Here is a 24,339-nt window from a genome sequence, read left to right as displayed (position 1 = left end):
CATGCTCCCTGCTTCTCCCCTGTGATTCTCATTTCCAGTCATTCTTTGAGCCTGTCCTTTTCCTGCTTCTGAGCTCCGTCTCTGGGCAAATGCCGCCCTTTTTGATTGTTCTAAGGGGTCACACCCAGATTTTCAGAACTCTGGCCAAGGAGGGTGCCCGGGACTATGCGGGTTACTGCCATGCTTGGCTTTGCAGCGACATCCACGTGTTTGAGGAGACACTGATCAGCCACCAGGCTCACTGAGGGAGCTTTGCACTTTATTTGGAGAGGCAGGACACAGGGCCAGTAATCCCAGCTAAGTCTGAGGTTCTCCGTCAGGAGCAGTGCGGACCCCCAGGGCACATTTTTGGTTTTCACAACTGGAGGTTGCTTCTGGCATCTCATAGAGGCCAGAGATGTTGCTACATCTCCAAATGACCAGGCCTGCCCCGATGCAGAGTTCCCCAGCCCCATGTACCAATAGTGCCCACCTATGTGGAGACCCCGTTACCCAGGTACAGGGCTATGGATGGGGCAGGAGCCGGGGGTTATCTGATGGTGTCCGGAAAATGAATCCATGAACTGGCTCTGTGGCTTTAGGCAGCTCCGGTCCCCTCCAGGCCTCAGTCTCTGCATCTGTGAAATAGGAGATCAGGACTGGACATGATCTGAGGCCTCTCGCAGCCTTAACGCTGGAGGATTCTGTACCAGAATACAACCGTGTCATCTCTGTAACTCTGCCCCTTCCTCCTTGGCTTGGCAGGGCTCCCAGAGAGCAGGACGGACACAGCCATGTCGGAGCTGGTGCCGGAGCCCAGGCCTAAGCCGGCGGTGCCCATGAAACCCGTCAGCATCAACTCCAACCTGCTGGGCTACATCGGCATCGACACCATCATCGAGCAAATGCGCAAGAAGACCATGAAGACGGGCTTCGACTTCAACATCATGGTCGTCGGTACGGAAGGTCGGGGTTCTGGGGGGGCGTGATAGTGGGGAGCACGGGCCAGTCCTCAGAGCGGCCTCAGTCCTGCCTTCTCCAGGACCAAAGACCCCTACGCCCTGCTAATCTCAAAGGCCTGACCTGTGGATGCTGTCTTACAGCATCTCAGCCTCTTAGTGCTACCCTAACAGAACTATCGCAAGTGACTGGTGGTTAAAGGCAGAAACTGATTAACTTACAGTGGAGAAGGGCAGGAGTTCGATTACAGTGTTGGAAAACCAGCGGGACAATTCTGTCCTGTCTTAGATGGTCGCTGTGAGTTGAAATCTGTTCAGCAGCGGTGAATTCGGCTTTTAGGTGATGTTTCCGTGGCATGGCGTCTGTCTTCCCCTATTGGTGCGTCCCCTATTCCCTGTCTCTCTTCTATTCTCCTTGTTACTGTGTGTGCTGTCAAGTCTAAATGGACCCACAGCTGTCCCTCCAGCAGATTTTCAGAGGCAGTAAATTGCAGGAGATTGCCCATCCTTCTCCCAAGTTGTAGCTGATTGATTTGAACCGTGCGGGATTGTGGCACAATTGTGTTTTGTTTGTTTGTTTGTTTTTGTTGGTTTTTTTTTTAATTTTATTTTAATAATTTTAATGACCATTTACAGAGATTTTGGATTTCCATTCATTCATTGTTGCACTTTTCTCCCTGCCCAGTCGTTCCCCCCCTCTCCCCAGTTTGCTCCTCTCTTTGAAAAAGTAAAAGAAAAATTCTTTCTTTGGTACACAATCCCCCTGCACCCCTCCCACCGCCCCAGGTACACTCCACTATGCAATCTTAATTCTGGACTCTTGTCATAACTATAATACCCTATCATATATCGCTTTTAAATTATTCTCTCCCTCATCTGTTTCAATGCAGCAGTTTCTTACCACAAGGCCACCAGAGCTCCCTCTATTATTTTTTTTTAAATTAATTTTAATGAAGATTACAGGGGCTTTGGATTTCCATTCATTCATTATTGCATTTGTCTCCCTGCCCATCCCTCCCCCCAGTTTGCTCTTCTCTTTGAAAAGTAAAAGAAAAATTCTTTCATTGGTATACAATCCGCCCCCACAAGTCCGCTCCACTGTGCAGCCTTCCTTCTGGACTCTTGTCATAACCATAATACCCAATCATATATCGCTTTTAAAATGTTCTCTCCCTCATCTGTTTCAATGCAGTCTATATAATTTATCCAATTTTTCTTAGTCTCACTGCAACCCTGATGTCAGTCCCGTTCTACAACAGTGGCACCATGCAGTATTTGTCCTTTTGTGACTGAGATATTTCACTCAGCATAACATCCTCCAGAGTCACCCATGTTGAATAATATTGCATGAGTTCCTTGTTTTTCAATGCAGCGCAGTATTCCATTGTGTCAATGTACCACAGCTTCTCTATCTATTCGTTTGTTGAAGGGCACTCTGGTTGTTTCCAGCTCCTTTCTATTGTGAACAGAGCCACGATAAACATGGGTGTGCAGAGCTTCCTCTATTCTTATAACTCAGGAATGGTTAGGTTCAGGTGATAACTTCCACTGATACGGGCTCATTAGCATAACAAAGACAGCCTATTTCCAGATAGGTTCGCATCTACATGTATGGGGTCAGAACTCAATACATGGTTTTTGGGGTCACCGTTCAATCCATACAGTTGAGGAAATATCTTTCATCTGCTTTTTTCCATAAAATGCTTGTCTGTCAGATACTTTTCTAAATCTGAGCATTCAGATTAAGACAGACTAAAAAGAAGGATTGGCTATCCGCCTCCCAAATAGCCGGCCTCCGAGAACCGTATGTACAATAGAGAACACTTAGACTAACAGATAGGGCAATTGAGCTTTCAACCATGGAAATACAAAGGACATGTGGCAAGGAGGGACCAGTCCTTGGAGAGGGACGTCATGTTTGGGAGGGTGGAGGGACAGCGCAGGAGAGGAAGACCCTCTCTGGGGTGGATTGATTCTGTGACTGGGGTAGTCGGGGTAGGTGTTTCAGAGACAGTGAGATAGGCACAGGATAGAGCAGGGTTTAGGGCTGTTGTACATTGTGTTGCTCTGAGTCGCAGGTGACTCGACAGCACGGCACAACAACAACATCCAATCCATAGTAACAGATGGGCTAATTGGTGCAGGAAGGGAGCTTTGGGTGGGTGGTCAGCCTTCCCAAGCTAGGGGACACACAAAGCCTCTTAACCATCTCAGACCTGCCTTCGAGCGTGTGGTTTAGGAGAATCATCAGCGCTGGTGCGTGGCTTGGGTGAAGGGTGGCCTGATTTCCAATCTTGGCTAGTATCCTACATCGCAGGGAATTTCTAGGAAATTGGTGATTGGATAGCATGCAAGTTATATTGGAAGCACAGATTGTGCTGGAGCAGGAAGGACTCTGGATTTCAGTCGCTGACATACGGATCTGAGTGTTAACCTCCTTCTTTGTGCTTAAATGTTAGCCATCACCAAGTGCTGTCAGTCCTGTCCTCATTAATGCCTCAGCTATCAGCCCACTTCTCCGGATCTCCACTGCCACCACCCTAGGCCCAGTGGCCATTCCAGCCCCTCCCAGGTTGCCATGGTTATCTCATCTCGTCACGTGACCTGGTGCTGTTCAAAGTCATGATCTGTAGCTAGATAAGGAAGTTGAGCCTAAATGTCAGTTGATGGGAGCATCTTCCTTTTAAACCATTTGTTATGATTTGACTGAACGTTTACATAGCAAGTTGGGTTGTGGGTTTTTTTTTTAAATTTATTAAATTTATTATTTTGTGTGTGTACCATCAAATCGGCTCTGACTGGTACAGAAGGAGATTGCCCCTCTTCTCCAGTAGAGCATCTGGTGGATTTGAACTGCATACCTCTGGGATTGCAATGCAGCTTCTTGTCACTAGGCCACCAGAGCTCCCTAGCGTGTTGGTTTTTATTGAGCAGTTTGTCCACACCTGTGGCATCAGGGTGACTGCAGAGTGACAGCACTCTTCCCACCTCCCCCCTGTGTTGCCCATTTCCATTCCTCCTTTCTTATGCCCCTTCTGTCCTTTGAGCTTCATCCCTTGGCCAGTGTTGTTCTTTTGATCTCAGACAGTTAATTGCTTAGCTTCCTGCTATTATTGCTTTCTCCCTAGGACTGTCCATTGCTTGGCTAATAGTTGAGCCTTAGGGATGAGCTCAGTTGCAGCCCTGAAGGTTGACCAAGGGTCTTGGTCTCAAGGGTTCCAGAAATCCCTATCAGTCTGGTAGGCCTGATCTTTTTCTTTTTTAATTTTCTTTTTTGCTCCACATTTCTCTCCCACTCTGTTCAGGACCCTCTATTGTGATCCTTTCCAGAGCAGACAGCAGTGACGGAGGGGCACCTCCTCATTCTTCGGGTCTCAGGGAAGTTGATGCTTGTGTGATGTGGCCCATTAGCTCTTAGGATTAATGTTTCCACGGGTCTTTGATTTTCTTCACTCTTCTTTGGTCTTGGATGGACACTGGAGGAGGCCAATAGCTACATCGTTGATGTCTGCTTACAAGCTTTTAAGACCCTGGTCACTGCTCACCAAGGTAGAATGTGGACATTATCTTTGTGGACTATGTTATGCCAATCAATCTTGATGTCCCTGTCGTGAAACCCTTGCTATTAAAAAAACAAACAAAACACTCCACTGAGCCAAAGTGTGAATTAAGTGTGTGGAGTCACAGAGCCGATGTACACCTTGGTGTCAGCATCTTTTCTAAGGAACCACTAATGGACTGTCCAGGGACACTGGCTGCTGGTCATCTAACCGTACAGTCCTGGTTTTCTGTTTCCTCTACCTTCCAATCTATTGCCCACCAGCAGGTGTGTCAGCGGCAATGAGGTTGGAGCAGGGTTTAGGGTTCTTGTACATAGGGTCACTATGAGTCACAAGTGATTAGATGGTACAAAACAACAACAACAAAAACAACAACAGCCACCTCCAAACCTCATCAGGTCTTCCTTCCTATCTAAAACCCTTTACTAACTCTGTAGCCAGCTGGAAACGTAACTGTCTGACCATCAAGGAACCCAGTCCTTAGCTTTCAGGTCAGGTGAAGTCCCCTGTCTGGCCTGGCACTGCCCTCTCAGCTCCTTTCTTCTCCCTTCCCATCTAGCGCTCCACTTCTCACACCTGAGGAATGCTCTGCCTGGACTCACGAGGCTGTTTGAGCTGGGGCTGTTTGAGCCTGAGCTGTTTGAGCTGGGGCTATTTGTTTGAGCTGGGGCTGTTTGTTTGAGCCTAAGCTGTTTGTTTGAGCTGGGGCTATTTGTTTGAGCTGGGGCTGTGTGTTTGAGCCGGGGCTGTTTGAGCCTGGGCTGTGTGTTTGAGCTGGGGCTGTGTGTTTGAGCCCTGGGTGTGTTGTGTAGGACACTCATCCTCCTCTCCCTGTTTTTCCTCACCTTCCAGCTTCCTTCTTGTAGTCTTCCTTGATCCAGAGATTAGATTACTAGAGTCCTTTCCCTGGGAGTCCCCAGTGCCCTGCGGGGCTCTCTTTCACAGTGGTCCTTGCAACGTGCTCTGACTGTTCATGGTTCCGTCTCTCTCCACACTGTGGAGGGAGCGCTGGTGGCTCAGTGGTAGAGGGTTGTGCTGCCAACCCAAAGGCACAGGGTTTGAATCCACCAGCTGCTCTGTGGGAGAGCTGCACAGTCTCTTCCCGTGTGATTCACTGCCTTCGAAAACGTGGTGGAAGGTCAGCTAGGAGTTGGTTCTGACTCAGTGGTACACAACCACCGCCGCGCTAAGACCCCTGGAGGGTAGGGATGTTGGTCACCACCTCTCTGATTCTAGAGTCTCTCTGCTAGACTTCTCTGATGCTGGAATCTCTGATTCTAGCCCAGCACTTGCCCTTGAAGGACACACACTGACAAATGACTGCAGCCAGTACTTTGACCATTAACAGCAAATGCAGGACCTGAGTCTGCTCGCTCCCACCAGGGCCCAGAGCTCACTGCTGACTGGCCGTGCCTGCCTTCCGCACTGGGCCAGGCTCAGCACCGGCTGTGTTAGAGGAGGATCAGCTGGAATGAAAAACGTGCCTCATTTACCATTTCTGGGCTTGTCCAATCACTTCCCTCCCCACCATCCCGTCAGCAAAGAAACTACAGCTCCAGGGAGCATGCATGGGGATCAAAGGCCCTCAGGGACCTGCACAGTGGGATCAAGACCCCTTCTCAAGCTTCCCAGTCTGATCCTTCTTTTAATAAATAGACAAGCTCTGTGAGATAAATGAGATCCATCATCAACTGTCTGTAAGCTTTTGTTGGAAGGAAGCCCAGGTACATGTGACTTTCTGACCTTTCTTTCATGTAAGAAGTGGGAAAAAGATAGGGACTCTCTTCCCATGTGATTTCCAGCCTTGGAAGCTTGCTGGAGGGTCAGCTGTGAGTTGGTTCTGCCTCAAAGGCAATGAGGTTTGTTTTTGTTTATTTCTTTATTCACTTAGTGCAAGGAAGGGCTGGAAGCCTCTTCAGTGATTGAAAGCTGCACATGCAGCAGGTGAAGGTGATTGTGAAGGAGAATTTGTCAGCCCTGTTCTTACAGCGTGAGGCACATTTACAGATTGTTAAAGGCCAAGCAAGAGTTACCCATTTGTAACCCAGAGGACCACCACGGGATTGCTCCAGACCAGCGCTTCTCAAACCTTCCAGGAGGCCGTCCTTTCAGAGTCCTGATTCTGAGCCATAGGCCTGGCGTGGGTGCCCCTGTGCTGCCACTGCTGCTTGGCACGGGGCCGTGTGTGAGACCCTGTGCACAGCGTGGCGTGTGGAGCCCTGCTCAGTGCAGCCTTCACTCTTCCTAGCCGTGGGGCTGGGGGTGAGACCTGTGGAACTGATCGTGAGTGTGTGTGTGTGAAGAGCAGGGAGAATGGGGCCACGGCCTGAAGTGGTGGCCAGGGGCGTGGGCGCTGCCTCAGCTCCTCTCGCAGTGCCCACCCTGGGATTTAGTGCCCCAGACCTCTTGGGCTTCCGGAAGCTTGGTTTAGAAGCCCCACCACTATTCATAAAAAAAAAAAAAAAGAAGCCCCACCACTAGACAAATGCAGAGGTTTCCCTCGCCCACTGGTGAGTGCAGCCCCGGATTTGGGGCTCTGGCTCAGGGGACTTCAGGAAGGAGAGGAGGGGGGATTCAGATGATATCTCCCCAAGGCCACATCGAGTGAGCTGGAAGCTGGTTACACCCTGCCCGCTGGCCGTCTCTGCTAGCCGCTCTATCATCAGGGCCAGATCATAGGTCAGGGGCCAGGGCACAGGTCAGGGCCTGGAGCACTCGTCAAGGCATGGAGCTCCTGGAAGGCTCGGGAGCGCACCCAGTCCTTCCTACCTCCTGTCCCTGCCTTCCTACAGGGCAGAGCGGACTTGGCAAGTCAACGCTGGTCAACACACTCTTCAAATCCCAAGTGAGCCGCAAGGCTGCCAGCTGGAACCGGGAGGAGAAGATCCCCAAGACGGTGGAGATCAAAGCCATTGGGCACGGTGAGGGCAAAGGGCGGACCCACAGGCTCTGCCTTCTAGAAAGGGAAAGAGTGAGGTTCATGAGGGGATGAGACACATGAAAGGCTATTTTTTCCCCTTGCTGTGTACCATTGAATCGGATCCAGCTGGAACAGGAAGAGATTGCCCCTCCTTCTCCAGCAAAGCATCTGGTGGATTCGAACACACACCTTCGGTATTGCAGTGCAGCTTCTTGCCACTAGGCCACCAGAGCTCCCTTATGAAAGGCTCTTTTGAGAAAGAACAGGACTAAGCACTAAAGTCAAATGTGCTTGTTCAGAATACGGAGGGAATGGGAAGACATAGGATATGAGCACGTGTAGGATTTGTTGTTGTTAAGTGCCATAGAATCGTGTCTGACTCACTGTCACCCTGTGAACCACAGGCCTGCACCCTGTCCTGTCCTGTGCCGTCCTCACAGTCTCTGACACACTCGAGCCCACTGCTGCAGTCACTGTGTCACTCCATTTCATTGAGGGTCTTCCTCTCCTTCACTGACCTTCTACCTGTCTAAGCATAATGCCCCTTTCTAAGGAATAGCCTTACAACAGACCCAAAGTGTGTGAGCCGAAGCTTCACCGTACTTGCCTCTGAGGAGCACTCTGGTTGCACTTTCTCCAAGACACAGCCGTTTGTCCTTTCGGCAGTCTGAGGACATCCTCAGTGCAGGGACTAGGATGAACAAGGGTGTTGAGGTGGATAGAAATGTGAATCTGACTTTCCGGGTTGGGGATCATTAAGAGAATGGTCTTAAAAAAAGGCTTTGTGATGGAAAAGGTGAAAGGTTATTGAATGAGAGGAAGACCTTGAACGAGATTGATTAACACGGTGACTGCCAAAATGGGCATGAGTGAGGAGGAGACGGTGAGGTTGGCACAGCCAAGGGCCAGGTTTTGGTCTGTTGTTCACAGGGTCACTATGAGTCGTAGTTGACTCAAGGACACCTCACGACGAGATGGGGAGGCCTTGGGTCTCCGTGGCTAGTGAGCTGCAGGGGTGTCTGGTCCAGCTCCAGGACCGACCCCATCGGCCCTTCTCTGTTCACCATCCTCAGTGATCGAGGAAGGTGGGGTCAAGATGAAGCTGACTGTCATCGACACGCCGGGCTTCGGAGACCAGATCAACAACGAAAACTGGTATGCATCTTCCCCAGATTTCTGTTCTAAAGACCAGAGGGGCGCCCTCTGCGCCGTCCGTGCTGGGGTTTACACGAAGACATGGCAGAGAATGGGAGAGCGGTTTGTAAAGGGCCTGGGAAAGAGCTCAGATGGAGACCAGGTGTGGGGAAGGAGGGGCCGGAGCAGAGGGAATTTCAGCTGAGGGGCTATCAGAAGGTAGGGGAGATCTACTATGGTGGCAGCTAGACAGACGGAACAAATGAGCTGAGACGCATAAGGGGGGTGGGGAGCTGGAAGGTTGGGACAGATGTCACCCTGGGAGAAGAGAGAAGGGAAACCCAGGAGGGTGGGGGGTTTCCAGGAGGAGAGAGAAGCTAGCCGTCAGCCTCCAGCCCAGAAGGGGACGAAGTTGACTGGCCAGGATACAGCGGAAAGATTCCAGGCAGACATTTGCTTCCAGCTGGAGGTGGAGACCACTACATCTCTGTCAGGGAGGGGGTTCTGCCTCAGACAGGGGAGTCTGCCTCAGACAGGTAGGTCTACCCAGCAGCACAGCTGTGAAGTGACTGCATTGATCTGAGAAATGAGCCTGATCCCCTTCTTCTCTGGTTATAATCATCCCCCTTGGTAGAGAGTCTAGTGGACTAGTGGGTAAGGAGTTGTGCAGCCAACCCAAAGAAAGGTGGTTTGAATCCAGCAGCTGCTCTGTGGGAGAAAGATGGGCAATCTCTGAGGGATTTATAGCCGCTGACAACCCCCTAGACAGTCAGCTCTGAGTCAGTTCTGACTCAATGGCAATGAACTTGGAAATTTGGATAGAGAAAAAAGTAACATTCACAACAGTAATGATAGTGAGCTTTCACCAGGGCTGAGTACTTTCTGTGTGTCCTTAAATACCTGACACACGTTCTTCCTAATCTTAGGTGAATTCTGCCTGGCAACTAGAGTTCCTCCCATTTTTCTGATGAGAAAATTGAGGCTTAGTGAAGGAGGGTAGCAGTGAATTAGCAGCAGAGGTGGTGGAAGTGGATATTGCTTTGTGGAGTGGGGCAGGGCTCCAGGCTCTGACAGCCCAGGGAGGGGACTCAGGAAGACAGATGGGGTGGGGAATGCTCCATCCTTGGTGATAGGTTGATAAGGTGGGCCCTGGGGGCTGGAATTGACCAGCAAGTGCAGCTGACAAGGTGTGGAATGCATCCCAGACCCACCGCCCGGGGAAAGAGATGGTTTAGGTGCTGGGGACGCCTCTGACCATCGGTAAGAGAGCTTCTGGGTATGTCCTGTGATGCACCGTCTGTTTGCGTGTTCCCTCAGCTGGGAGCCCATTGAGAAGTACATCAATGAGCAGTATGAGAAATTCCTGAAGGAGGAGGTGAACATCGCCAGGAAGAAACGCATCCCTGACACACGTGTCCACTGCTGCCTCTACTTCATCTCCCCTACTGGACACTCGTACGTAGCCACCTTCACCCTGCTGCTGGGCCTGGCTCTGTTCTCAGCCTCTGGGCTCACCCTGGACTGGGGAACCCAGCCTCCACTTAGCAAGAGAGGGTTGGATGGGCCCCATGTAGTCATGGCCCGGGGATTGCCCTGGTCCCCACATCTGATGTCAGTCATTGTCCAGCCCCGTGGTGCCCCAGCCCTATAGCTCGGCTGTACCCCAGAGAGAATCAGTATATGTGAGCAGAGGGTACCTGGTCATCCAACACTGCCTACTTTGTACAAGTTTGGTGGGCGGCGAGAAGGGTGAGGTGCAGAGGGGTGGGATGCTGGCTGGGAGCTGGCTTTTGGGGAGTGTGGACCCAGCTATAGGGATTTAGAGGGTGGTCAGCCTAGCTCGAGATGAAGATGGGAGGGAGCAGAGAGTGCTGGGAACTGAGGCGGGGCTGCAGGAGGGAATGCTGGGAGCAGACCGAGGGCACCATGACTTATTTTCAAGCCTTTGCCAGGTGAGAGGAAGGTGCAAACAAGACCCCCAAACACTGGCTGAACCAGGGCATTCATTAGGTGCTCAATAGTGGCAAGGGGCATAGAGACATGTGAAACAGGAGCCTTGTTTCAGGTCCAGGAACCTGGACCTGAGGCCAGACTGTCCTTTGTGACCTGATTTAATGAGTCCCCTGGGCAGCTAAGCCGGCATCAGGAGGGGCGAGGACCTCCTCAGGCCTTGCTGTGGGGCTGGGAGGAGCCTTTCCGGAAGTGCTCCCTGCCCATCCAGAGGTGCTCCCTGCCTGTCACCTTTTGATCCTGGAACTGAATTCACTCCTGTGGCTCAACTTTCAACCAAACAACAGACAGGTCTACAAGGTGATCGGTAGCACCAGGGAGGGTCTCACTCCGTATAGCACTAACCAGGCAGGATCAGGAGGGCAGGATATGCAGGGACAAAGCTCAGGAGGAGGCGAGAGAGGACAGAAGGATGGACGGGACCCAGAATCACAGTGGAAGTGGGAGAGGGCCATCACCACACTAGGGGGGGACACAACACATAGACACACACCCCACGACTAATTGGTATCATAAAACAAGACATCTATGAGTTATTTGGGAATTGAATGGAAAGGCAGTTTGCTCTATAAACTTTTCATTCAAATGAAAACATTTTTTAAAGGGAGGGGTTTGGAGGTGTTGTTCAACAGACAGACTAGGACACTTCCCTGTCATGGACACAGGATGTACGGGTGGGTACGGGTGGGGACAGCAGAACAGAGATGTTCGGAAGAGAGATAAAGTCCCCGGGTCTGGGTGATGAGAAAAATCTGAAGCCGTGGTTTGAGTGGAGCTTAACAGTGGGGGGGATCTGGGTGGGAACAGAGGAAGAGGGATCGACAGGATGCCGTGCAGGTGCCCGGGGTCTGTGGTACAGGCAGTGGGAGCTGTTGGGTTGAGAGGGGGTGCGTGTGTCAGAGAGGAGGGGAGCTGTCATTTCATCCTTAACCAGACCCCCATCCCAGGCTTTGTGCCCCAGGGCTGCCCCCGGGGTGGTGGCAGCAGAGATAGGTCTCCTCTGTGGGCAGTGAGAGGTATGGGAAACAGGGCCAAGTGACGTGGCTGATGTCCTTGCCTTCTCTGGGCACCAGCTTACGACCGCTCGACCTGGAGTTCATGAAACACCTCAGCAAAGTGGTGAACATCATCCCGGTCATTGCCAAGGCTGACACCATGACCCTGGAGGAGAAGTCTGAGTTCAAGCAGAGGGTGAGAGGCTTCCCTCCCCTCCTCCCATCTTGTTCCTTCCTCCCTCTTCTCTGGGTCCATGCCATCTCCTATCCCTCATTGTTCTTCAGCCCTCCTCCCCACCTTCCTCCACCATTCCTCACTCCAACGCTACTTAAACAGTGGTGACAAGGGGCCAGGGCAGCCCCAGACCCCTTTCTTCTCACCCTCTAACTATCCATGAGAAACCACGCTCCACTGTTAGCTATCAGAGGAGTGTATTAATTCACCAGTCAACCACCAGCTTGCTTTGATTGGTGTTTCTTGTGAGCTAAATGAGATGTGTTGGTGGTGCAAGAGGTAAAAGTCAGATTCAAGAGATCTGTTGTTCATAGGGTCTGTATGAGTATAGTCGTAGACTCGATGGCATATAACACAACATGCACATTTAATGTTATGAATTAGACGTTGATGTTTTCTGACATCCTTTATGTCTTGGAGCTCTTCTCATCAACAGATGCAGAAAATCTCTTGGGTTACTTTTTCAAGACTACACTGCAGAACTGTTTTACTCTATATTCCCACTTTTCAAGTCCTGCTCTTTCTGAAATTCTTCTCCAGACAGATTTCTCTCTACTCAGAAAAGGTACATTAACATCAACGCAGAAAGACTAGACTTTCCTTAAGGAAAATATACACCCAAATATTATTATACAGATAAATAAATGATTCACCAAGAAATAAAATGAGAACATGAGTATGACTGATGTAGAAGCAATAAGTGAAATTCTAAGCATTGTTAGGCTTACAGACGAGCATAAATTAAAATGTAATTGTTGTGGTTGTTTTTGTTAAGTGCCATCAAGTTGAGAATGACTTGTAGTGACCCACGAACAGCACGTCGTGTGCCATCTTCATCATCTTTTTTTTTTTTGTGGAGATGCTGGGGAACGAACATCTTCATCATCTTTGACATAGTTGAGCCCGTTGCTGTCGTCACTCTGTCAATCCATCTCCTTGAGGTTTTTGCTCTCTTTCACTGCACGTAGGCTTCCTGGAGGCGGTGGCACCGAAAGGGCAGAGATGTTTAGGAGACTCAGCCCTCTTGCCTGCAAACAGGACTATAGCCCACAGTGGCGTCACCACTGTCCGAGCAGATTCTGGACTCAACTATGCTCATGTCTACATCCTAATCTTGTCCGGTGTCTTCTGGTCAAGTGTGACTCATAGCCACCCTATGAACGACAGATCTGACCCCTGTCCTGTCCTGTGCCATCCTCGTCATGTCTGACATACTTGAGGCCGTTGCTGCTCTCACTGTATCAGTCCATCTCGCTGTGGGTTTTCCTCTCTTTCTCTGACCGTCTCCCTCTCTAAGCATGTTGTTGTTAAGTAATGTGGAGTTGAAACTGACTCATAGCTGACCCTCCAGCAGGTTTTCAGAGGCTGTAAATGACAAGGGATGAAACAGCCCATCTCTCTCCTGTGGAGCAGCTGGTGGATTTGAACTGCATACCTTTGAGTTGGCAGCACAATCCTTTACCACTGAGCTATCAGAGCTCCCTGAGCTAGCCAAGCACAGGGGCTTTGATTATCAGGAGTCAGGGGCTTGAACCTACACTCCAAACCTTGCCTCATGCCGGGCTGAGCAGTGGTGATTAATGTACTGGGCTCTCAGGGACCCTGGCACTTGCTGACGGTCTCAGAGCTGGGCTATTCACTATCGAAGATTGACCTACCCCTTAGACTTTAGAATGCGCTCGCATACATGTGTGTATCCCTCCGACTTCAGAAAGCGCATGCGTTCGTGTCTTTGCCATTGCTCTGACACCGGCCTGCGGTATTTCTCCTCCTGTCTCCTACAGGTTCGCAAGGAACTTGAAGTAAACGGCATTGAATTCTACCCCCAGAAGGAATTTGATGAGGACTTGGAGGACAAGACAGAGAATGACAAAATCAGGGTGAGTACCAGCTTATTGCGGTCACATAGGTGACATTTGATGCCCGGGGTCCCCAGTGTCTTGTGGGGAGAGACCAGCACTAAGAACACACGGACAGGGCTTCCTGTACCCAGAGAACTGATGCCGCTTTCAGCCTCTAGACCACACAAAGATGCCCTCCCCACTCCAGGCCTGGAAATCTCCTAGTGTGGGGTGATGGGAGGGACACCCAGCAGGGAGCAAGTCAGCCTGGGGACTAAGGGATCTGCATCATTGTTACAACTCTGCCTCAGTTTCCCCAGATCAGATGATCAACTTACAGGCTTTTCCTTCCTCTTCAAAATAACTCATCCATCAATAAAAAAAAAAACAACACAAAACACCAAACACATAAAACCATTTCAGCCATAACTCCCATGTAGAAAACAAAACAAAACAAAATTTTAAAAAGCAAAGAAAAAAACAAAACCAGAGCCGATTTGGCTGAGTGATATGGCCACTGAACCCCCTCCTCAGCTGCCCCTAGGGTAGGTTCCTCTTGAGGACCTGGGGACAACATGCAGCCTGGCTTGGAAAGCACTGACCTTTGTGATTTTCAATTCCCTGCCAATCAAAAGATCGTGTGATTCCCTGTCCACATCCTGAGCTCTAGGCCAGGCATTTGTGCCTAGGGTCACTGTGACCCTGGACGTGGATTCCTGGTCTTGAGTCTCCATCAGATGCAGAGAATCTGTTGTTGTTAGGTCCATCAAATTAACTACCACTCATGGTGACCCTGAAACAACAGATCTGCCTTATCGTGCACCACCCCCATCTTCTCTGAGATGCCGAGTCCATGGTCACAGTCACTATGTCAGTCCATCTTATGGTCTTCTCCTTCTCTGACCTTTCCAGCATGATGTCCTTTCCCAATGCTGACAACATGCTGTACGTATGTGAGACAAAATTTCACCATCCTTGCCTCTAAGGAGCACCCTGGTAGCATTTCCTCCAAGACAGACTTATTTGTCCTTTTGGCATTCCATGGACTATATTCAGTGCTCTTTTCCAAACCTCACCCCAAATGCGTCTGTTCTTCTATCATCTTTGTATGTTGTCCAACCTTCAGATGCACAGGAGGCAATTGAAAAGACCATGACTGAGATCGAGTGTAACTTAGTCTTTAAATCGACATCATTGCTCTTTAGAACTCTGGAAGGGTCTTTGACGGCAGATTTTCCCAATGCAACACATCCTTTGATTCTTGACTGCTGTTACCATGAGTTTTGACTGGGGATCCAAGTTAAATGAAATCACTGGTAATATCTAATCTTTTCTACATCTATCACAATGTTGCCTATTAGTCCACTGGTGAGGATTTTTGTTTTCTTGGTGTTGAGATGTGACCCATATTGAAGGCTGTAGATGTTTATCTTCTTCAGGAAATGTTTCAGGTTCTCTTCACTTTCAGCCAGACAGGTTGTGGTAAATGCCTAATTCAGGGTTGATGCTGAGTTTTCCTTTAATTTTAATGATACATTCTTCATATAGTTTAGGTTCTTATGTGATTTGCTCAGCATACAGATTGAATAGGTATGGACAAAGAATACAACCCTGACGTACAGCTTTCCTGATTTTAAACCACGCAGTGTTCCTTTGTTCTGTTTGGACAGCTGCTTCTTGGACTAGGTTAAGATTTTGCAGGAGTATTATGAGATGTTGTGATTCCCATTCTCCTCAATGTTATCCATAGTTTGTTGTTATGATCCACACAGTCAAATGCCTTTACATAGGCAATAAAATGCAGGTAAACATCTTTCTCTGCTTTTAGCTCAGTTCTATCTGACATCAGCAATGATATCCCTTGTTCCACAGCCTCTTCTGAAATTAGAAGCCCCCCTTATCTGAGGTTGTCATGAAGTTAGTGAATTAAAAAATCAATTGAAGTAAGGAAATAACTTCTTTAAAAAGTGGTGCATCCAAATATGAAGTATTTTATTTTACCTTAAAACACATACGTCACATTTATTGAATATACTTTTCATGTGAAACCAACATAGGACTTGGGAGATAAGTTCACTTTTTTTTAAATTTAATTTAATTTTATTATATTTTGTGTGTGTAAAGTCAAATTGGGTCTTATTGGTACAGGAGGAGATTGCCCCTCCTTCTCCGGCAATAAGTTCACTGTTGATGCAAAAGCAAATCACCTTAATCAAGTCTTTCTAGAACCTTCACCTTAACGTGCAGAGAAGCAGCTCTTTCTACACTTGCGTGCCCTCAGTGTTACATGGTATTGAATGCAGGTGATTAGTCACAGACTCACCTTCTCTTGTCGATGCATCCCACCCGGTGGAGTTGAGGGGCAGGCACATACTGGAAGTTGACCTTTGAGCTGAGGAGTTGACCAGTAGGGTCTTTTCTGGTTTATTTGGTTTCTAATTTTATAATTTTGGTGTTGCTGATAGCAGACACAGCAAAACACACCCTAATTCAACAGCTTCTCCACGCCCAGTTCAGTCACATTGAGTGCATCCTTTGAGTTGTACAACCTTCTCACTCTGCTTTTCTGACTTGATCCTCCCTCATCAACACAAACACACCACCCTCTAATGATTCTATCTGATTTTTTTGAGTTGCTGTTGTCAGTTTGATTCTGTATTGTTTGTGTTGTTATGTGCCATCATCTGCAACTCTTAGCAACCCTGTGTACAACAGCCCTGTCCTAAGCCAGTCTCACTGACTCCAGTACACCTACCCCATTGCCCTAGTTACTGTTTATTAATCCATCTCATCCAGGGTCTTCCTTTCCTGCGCCATCCCTCCACCCTTCTGAGCATGATGTCCTTCTCTAAGGCTGATCCCTCCTGGCCACATACCCAAACTGTGGTGAGACGAAGCTTCAAAGTCCTAGCCTCTAAGGAGAAACATGGTTTCACCCTCTACAAAACAAACCTATTCATTTTCTTGGTGGTTCATGGTATGTTCAAGACTCTTCTCCAGCACCACAATTCAAAGGCATCAGTTCTTCTATCATCCATAGTCACTATTTGCTCTCTGATGCATAGAAAGTAATTGTGAAGACCATGGACTGGATCAGGTGCACCTTAGTCTCTAGACTGACATTGTTGCTTCTCAGTACTCTGGAAAGGTCCCTGAAAGCAGATTTACCTAATGCAATTAATCTTTTGATTTCCTGCTGCTGGTGCCAAAAGTGTTGATTGGGGAGCTGAGCAAGCTGTCGCTGTTAACAACCTCAATCTCTTCTCCATCCATCACAGTGCAGCCAATCTGCCCAGTGGTGAGAATCTTTCTGTTTTTGATGTTGAGCTTCAGTCCATATTGAAGACCACAGTCCTTTACCTTCTGCAGCAAATGCTTCAAGCTCATCTCAGTTTGAACAGGCAAGGTTGTGTCATCTGCATAATGTAGGTTGTTGATGAGTTTTCCTCCAGTCCTGATGCCATATTCCTCCTCATAAAGCCCAGCCTCCTGAACGTTCCATTCTGCATATAGATTGAAAAGGTATGGAGACAGGATGCATCCCTGATGTACTCTCTTCCTGATTTTGAACGATATAGTGTTTTCCCTGCTCTGTTCTGAGGACTGCTTTCTGGTCCAAGTATAGGTTTTGCATAAGCACAATCAACTGTTGATTCTATATAGATTGTAAAAAACCCTTAATGCTCAAGTCTGTCCATAGGTTTTATACAAGTTTCCATAACTCTGGCTTTTAGTGGCTGGGTGGTTGTATTAGTTTCTTCTGGCTGCTGTAACAAATTTCACAAAGTGGGTGGCTTGTAAGAAGAGAAATTTATTATCTCACAGTTCTGGAAGCTGGGAATCTGGGGCTTTGAGGAGCATCAGTTCCTTATCTGTCTTCTGTCTGCTGATAGTGCTCAGTGTTCTGGGACTTTAAGCCGCAGAATCACACAGTATTCTTCCCCATGTGCCCCTCTCTCTCTCTCTTATATGGTTACCAATCAGATTGAGTTAGAATTCACTCTACTCTTTAGTGTTAATGCATGCTAAGTAAGGCTCACAGGTACTAGTGGCTAGGACATCTGTGTCTTGGTTTTCCTGTGATGCTTTAACAGAGATGCCACATGTGAATGACTTTAATAATCAGAAACTTATTCTCTTATAATTTAGAAGGCTAATAGTAAATTCAGGGAGCTGGCTCTAGGGGAAAGCTTTCTATCTTGATTCTGGAAGAAGGCATCCATCAGCATCTGTAGAACTAAGACAGATGAAGATCTTCGTCTATCTTCCTTGGTGTCAGGGAGCTTTTAGTAAAGATACCTGAGTCCAAAAGGATGCGTTCCACTCCTGGCAACTCTTTCTTGGTGGAACTGAGGTCCCCTCTTGACTTGTTTCTTGCCCTTTTGATCCCTTGTGGTTACAAGCCATACCTTAAAGTAAACCCTTACCATCAGGTCAAGACAGCAGTGTGATTAAGATCTGTTGCATTCCACCCTTAACCTACTTACAGCTCTTTTTTAAAAAAATATTTTTCATTTATTTCATATAGTAATTCCTTTACATTTATTTCGTTCACATACATTGTGTTTTATATAATCTTTCATTTACATTGTGCTTCACACAATCATTCATGTATATTCTATTTTACATTTTTTAATTGGTTTGCTTACTAAGTTTATATTCCTTGTGTTTCACACTATTCTTTATTCACATTGTGTTTCATTCAATCATCCTGATGCGTTATGTTTTATAAAATCAATCACCATTGGACCTTGTCCATCACCACCCTGTCTTTTTGCCCAGATCCTTCCCATTTGCTTCCCCCCATCCCTCCACCCAACAAACTATGCAGCCCTGTGGTTTCACCCCTACCTCTCGTCCCCTCTCTTCTCCCCTCGCCCCCTGTGAGTTCCTGTACATGGTTTACTACTTATCCTTCTACTTTTACAATAATGGTCTTGTGCAGTATTTGTCCTTATGAGACTGTATTAATTCACTCAGCATAATGCTCTCCAGCCTCAAAAATAGGGAATGCTTCATGAATTTGCGTGTCATCCTTGTGCAGGGGCTGTGCTAATCTTCTCTGGTTTGTTCCAATTTTAATATATGTGCTGTTGAAATGAGCACTCTTAAGGCTCTTTTTTTAAAAACAAAATCAGATCACGGAGGATCTTTAGTTTCCACAATATATCACTATTGTTGTGTATTCACTATTGTTGTGTATTCACTATTGTTGAAGAGTCAGAACTAACCCATAGCAGATCCTCCGGTGGGTTTTCAGAGGTAGTAATTTACAAGGGAGTGTTGAGACAGAACACCAAAAGTGAGATAAAACAGAGCATACATAACTGGGGCCAGCAGTTCCATCAACTGAAGTGTCACAGGCCACGCCTATGTATTTATTGAGAATCACGGGAAGTAAATTGGAAGGAGAATTCTCTTGTGAATGAAGCCGAAGTAGTTCACACACATTAACTCTCCCTCTGCAGGGGGACCCTAGCTGTCTCTTGTCTGCAGGAAGCAGCTCATTTCCTGTGATCTGTCACAAGAGAAATTCCAACTTGTATTTTGTGTTTCCTTCAATTCCTGATTAAGCATATGGTTTATCATATAATATTTGGTATGAAATTTGGCTTCTCACAAGCGAGGATATTACACACCCTTCTCCTGTGCGGCAGCAGGTGGATTTGAACCATGTTCCTTTGCATTAGCAGTGCAATTCCTTACCACTAAGCCACCAGAGCTCCCAAGTAGATATCATTACGTGTGTGTATTTTTGGAGGAACACAGTTCAATCTGTGGTAATCAGCTTATCTTATAAAAGGATACAGTTCAATCCATAACAGTGAGTATTGCTGAAGAAAGGTTCTGTCTGTCCTAGCTAACTCACTTGTGTGTTCCAAATTAAACCAAGGTGGAGTAAAGCCCTATGACCCATACCAAGTTCTCCACTTGAAGGAAAGCTGACAGAGAGGTCATTAGCCAAAAAGTGATTCAGTCAGGATTTGAACCCAGAACTCTTGATTACAAATCCGATGCCCTTGCTAAGAGAACAGTTCCTTGCCTTATTGTCGGTGGGATCACTGAATGAGCATCAGGATTGAGTGGTGGTCCCAGGCTAGGAGCCCAGACCTGCGTGCCACCCTGCCCTGGATGCCCAGGTCGTGGCAGGATGACAGTGCGTGTCTGCTTGTGTTTCTGCCCCTCCAGCAGGAGAGCATGCCCTTTGCCGTCGTGGGGAGCGACAAGGAGTACCAAGTGAATGGCAAGAGGGTCCTCGGCAGGAAAACTCCCTGGGGGATCATCGAAGGTAATTCAGGGCCCCTTCTGGGAACTAGCCAGTGACCAGTCCTCCAGCCTCTGTACATGAAGCACCTCCAGGCCAGGGTGGAGCCCTGGTGGTGTCCTCGTTAGACACTTGGTTACTAACCGCAGGGCCAGCTGCCCTGGGGATGGAGACATGGCAGTCGGCTCCAGTAAAGGTTTACAGCCTTTGACACCACGTGAGACAGAGCTGCTCTGCCTCCATGGTCACCATCAGTCACGGTCGACTAGATGTGCTGCTTTCTTTTGCTCATCGGTCAAGGCACTGGCCTAAGATCTGGAAAATGAAGGCCCCTCCACACCGAACTCCTTCCCACTGAATCCATTCCAGCTCACGGCAACCACGTGTATTCCGCAGTGGTGCTGGTGTGTACTGTGGAGTTAGAACCGAGCCGTAGCTGACCCTCCCACAGAGCAGCTGGTGGACTTGAAACGCATGATTTTGAATTGGTAGGACAGCTCCTAACCTTTAAGCCCGTAGCGTCCCCTTCCAGAGTAGAAATGGATTTTCCGAGTGGCCCTTTAAGGTTCTTTCGGCTGTGATCTTATGGAAGCAGGTGAGCAGGCTGCCATAGCACTTCTGTGTGAGTGCAGAGGGCTAAGAGAACAGTTTGTGCTACCCAGGGACTTTGGTTGGGATGGATGATAAAAAATGAATATAACAACAACTCTGAAAGTTTTCAAAGAATCACTTCAGTTATCTCATTCAAAATGGTAACCTGTGAGGGGAGCAGAGTAGGTGTGACTGTGCTCAGAACGGGAGCCGCTGAAGCATTTGAGTCTTGGACAGCTTCAATGTCTTGTCCAAGTTCACATAACTTGTTAGAGTGAAATTTGAACTTCAGCCTCAGGGTTGTGTTTTGTTTTTTTTTATTTTAAAGCTAAGCCCAATCCCATTGTATTGTGTTGTCTGTCATCTTCTTTTGGCCTTTTGTGAGGATATTCTAGCATTTTCTCAGTATCTTTCTTGAATTGGAATAATTTATTACAATGTCTATCATTCATTAGATTGTGAGGCCAGAGAGTTCCTGTTTAAATCAATGTCTGGCTCCCATGAGTGCTTTACAAATAGTGGGTGCTTAATCTATGTTTGTTGGAGTGACTTTATCTTGTAGAACACATCTCTCTAAATTGTTTTTTTATATGTGTTCTGCTATCTTCCTGTGTCTTAAACTTGGGGCAAATTTCTTTGACTCTCTGGGTGTCATTTAGTTTCCTCATTTTTAAAGCAGAAAAAACCCCGTTATTTCAGAGTCCAGGACAGTCCGTGTTTATTATAATGACTTAATAAATACGTGCTCGAGGAGTAAAATCTACTCCACTGAAGCACTGATATGAGAAAACATCCTGAAGGTTGTGGTGACCTGTCTTGTGGCTTGCTCCTGAGTTCCCACAGTCCTCATAGACACCCACCTGCTGGGCTTTGCTGCATTAATGAACACCTGCTTTGTTTTGCTTTGTTCACAGTGGAAAACCTCAACCACTGTGAGTTTGCCCTGCTTCGAGACTTTGTCATCAGGTAAGATGCCCACCCTGGATCCACATGACTGGTTTCATTGAGGTGGGTCGGAGGAGCGTGTGAGTGTGACAGGGTGCTCCAGACGCACTTCCTCAGCCTCCAGGTGTCTCTCTCTGACAGGGCCCCTGCCCCAGACCCACCTCCTACCTGAAGCAGAAAGGGCTGTAGAAGCATCACTGACTCTTTAAAATGGGTCTTAGCCGCTGAGTCCCAGCTACCTAAGTGATGGGTCCACCTCAGATGTCATGGTCACCCTCTCTCTCTCCCCTTTGTCTCAGCCCTCTCTCTCTCCCTGCCTTGTATCCCTCAGGACTCATCTCCAGGACCTCAAGGAAGTGACGCACAACATCCACTATGAGACCTACAGGGCCAAGCGGCTCAATGACAATGGAGGCCTCCCCCCGGTGAGCGTGGACACAGAGGAAAGCCACACCACCAGTAACCCCTGACGTCACCCCCTGCATCATCACACATAACCACTCTCCACACACGCACGCCCAGATACCACCACCACCCACCACCACCTTCTCCTTTCAGCTCTGTCCCATGGGCCAACTCGATCTGGTATCTGTAGAACATCTTGTCTACATATCTTGTGAGTGTGTGTGTGTGTGTGTGTGTGTGTGTGTGTGTGTGTATGAGAAGGCGCAAGCGTGGGTGTACGCGCATGCCCGTGTGTACGCAGGGTGAGCTGTTTCACTGCCCTCCCTGAAAGTCCCTTGTAAGCTTGGTTCTTCCATGACTGTCCATTATCTGTCTCCTTTCCTTGTGTCCTAGAACACAGCCGTGTGCCTCACTCAGGAGGTCTGGGGGAGGTTCCGATTAAAACAGTGAGAGCAAGTGGGTCACAGGTAACTCTCACCTCTGAAGCTGCCCACAAAGGAAGGCCGCAGACGGGCGTTGGAGCTGTACCTGGGTTGGGAGAGGAGAGGCTGGGACAGAAAGCTCCCCATCAACCTCCGGGTGAGGGGTGGTCTGGAGTAAGGCTAGGCCTGCTTGGGAGAAGGAAGGTTGAGAGAGGGGAGACACATCAGAGCTGAGGCCCTAGGAATGGGAGCTTCGCTGTTAGTCCGTGTTGTGGTCACTGTCCCCAGGCTGTCACCACCTGTCCCTGTCCCTGGCTGCTGCTGCCCACACCTTAGCCAGTTGCCTCCCTTGCTTCCTGTTTCCTCTTTCCCTTCCTCTCTCTGGCAGTTTTCACTTCCTTCTAGATGAATCTTCTGTAGCGTCATGGCTTTCTTTAGAACTCACGCTCAGTCTAGTTCCAAAGTGATTTTCGAGACTCCCTTAAAGTGAAACCACAGCTCATAGCACAGGGCGGTGCAAAATGAGATTACGGGAAAAGGAAGAAGTCAGAGGAGAATGGGGTGCCGCTGAGTGCTGAACCTGGCCCTGAACTTGTGGGCAGCCCAGGCGGACAGGGAGATATGGCACGTTCTCTTCAGTGCCCGTTCAAGGAAGCACAGGAGTTGATCAAGTGAGACCACCTTTTCTGGACATTAAGTTCTGAAGGAACTTACTCACTTTAAAGTATCAAAAGCCACAACAATTTTTGTTTTGTTTTCACTGTTTGACTTAAGACTCCACCCTTAATCTCTCAATATCCTGCCTCTTTTGAGCTGGCTTCCTTATCTGATTCTCTTACCCTCTTCTTCTTTCCATCCTCTCCCTCATTTTGTGCTGAAGCTGATTACATTTATGTCTGTCTGTCTCTTTATCTGCTTCACCCCATCCCCCTCTCCTAAACTCCTGCAGACATCCCAACATCACTCACAGTCATACATCTAGCTATGGTTCGATTTTCTCTGCAACCCAGTATTTATTAATATATTGGTCCCTGATTTGTTTTACATTTATTATTTTTCCTTTAGTCTGTAAGCTTGCTAAAATCTGGGCTAGGAAAACTCTTTAGCTTTAGGAAAGAGAAAGTAACTATTTACTGTGTATAGTGACCTTACCCAGCCTTCTGCCCCATCTCCTGGTCCAGCTCTGGGCCTTTCCTGGCCCTCCACAAATCCCAGCATTTCTAGTCCACTGTCACTCAGGTGCTGGGAAAACACACAGATTTTTAGACCCAAGAGTCTGTGGACCAGGACAAAACAGATGGGGGTGACCAGTGACTCAAAACTTCTGGTTTCAGCCTTACCTAGAGGCTAATGTGCGGTTCAATATGTCCTCTGTGGCCCACTGTGATTCTCAGATAGGCACCTGCTGGGATAGAATAACAGCCATGTGAGATCCAGAGGCAGCTGCATTTGTTCGTGGGGGAACTCTCCATGTGGAGACTGGGACTGGACACCGCACACAGCAGCGGCAGGTCTAGGGGATGGGGGGTGGGGGCGGGCTCTGGAGAGATCTAGTAGAAAGGCGCTCTCAGTGCCTTTAGACTCTGAGCTCAGCCTCCCTGGAGAGGCTTTGCTATTGCTGCCCGCTGCTGGTGTCCACACCCTCAACCATTCTCAACCCCCCTGCAGGGAGAAGGCCACCTCGGCACTGTCCTTCCACCTGTGCCCGCCACCCCCTGCCCCACTGCTGAATGAAGGCCATTTCCAGCTGCTTCTCCCTCCATTCCTCTCAGCCGTTATTGCTGCAGGGCCAGGCCTTCCTTAGCGCTGTGCTTGCCTAGCCCGCCGCCACAGCCCCTCTCAGCAGGTGGGAGTGGCCAGCCGCCTCTTAGGACAGTTGCTTCCTCCATTTGCCCACACCACCTCTGTCCCTGCAGTGGACGGGAGGTCTTGCCAGCACTGCCCTGCTCCATCATCTGTGTCCGTGGTCCCAGCCCGTCTGTCCGTAGGGAGGACGAACTCACCCAGAGCCGCTTCTGCCCTTGCAAACCCATCCCAGCTACTTGTACCATCTCCCAGGGAAATGGCACTGCTCCTCC

The 24,339-nt window shown here is 48.5% G+C and overlaps 1 protein-coding gene across 3 annotated transcripts in view; it reads left to right on the top strand.

The window, feature by feature from the left end:
* Positions 1–24,105, top strand: part of SEPT3 (septin 3) — a 29,419-nt gene extending 5,314 nt beyond the window's left edge. Inside the window, exons 2-11 of one of the 3 annotated variants that reach the window (XM_006890071.1) lie at positions 745–936; positions 7,291–7,419; positions 8,492–8,573; positions 9,870–10,007; positions 11,636–11,753; positions 13,577–13,672; positions 19,823–19,922; positions 21,404–21,455; positions 21,766–21,859; positions 23,930–24,105. In XM_006890071.1, coding sequence (XP_006890133.1) covers positions 745–936; positions 7,291–7,419; positions 8,492–8,573; positions 9,870–10,007; positions 11,636–11,753; positions 13,577–13,672; positions 19,823–19,922; positions 21,404–21,455; positions 21,766–21,859; positions 23,930–23,995 — 1,067 coding nt within the window. In that variant the 3' untranslated portion in view covers positions 23,996–24,105. Of the gene's footprint in view, positions 1–744; positions 937–7,290; positions 7,420–8,491; positions 8,574–9,869; positions 10,008–11,635; positions 11,754–13,576; positions 13,673–19,822; positions 19,923–21,403; positions 21,456–21,765; positions 21,959–23,929 lie in introns of those variants that run through there. The other 2 variants (XM_006890072.1, XM_006890073.1) reach the window with 2 other exon arrangements.
* Positions 24,106–24,339: the final 234 nt, after the last annotated feature.

The sequence above is a fragment of the Elephantulus edwardii genome, unplaced genomic scaffold (genome assembly GCF_000299155.1).
Source record: "Elephantulus edwardii isolate Elephantulus edwardi_28Jun2011 unplaced genomic scaffold, EleEdw1.0 scaffold00086, whole genome shotgun sequence".
Lineage (NCBI taxonomy): Eukaryota > Metazoa > Chordata > Mammalia > Macroscelidea > Macroscelididae > Elephantulus > Elephantulus edwardii.
This window is presented reverse-complemented; position numbering and strand designations above follow the sequence as displayed.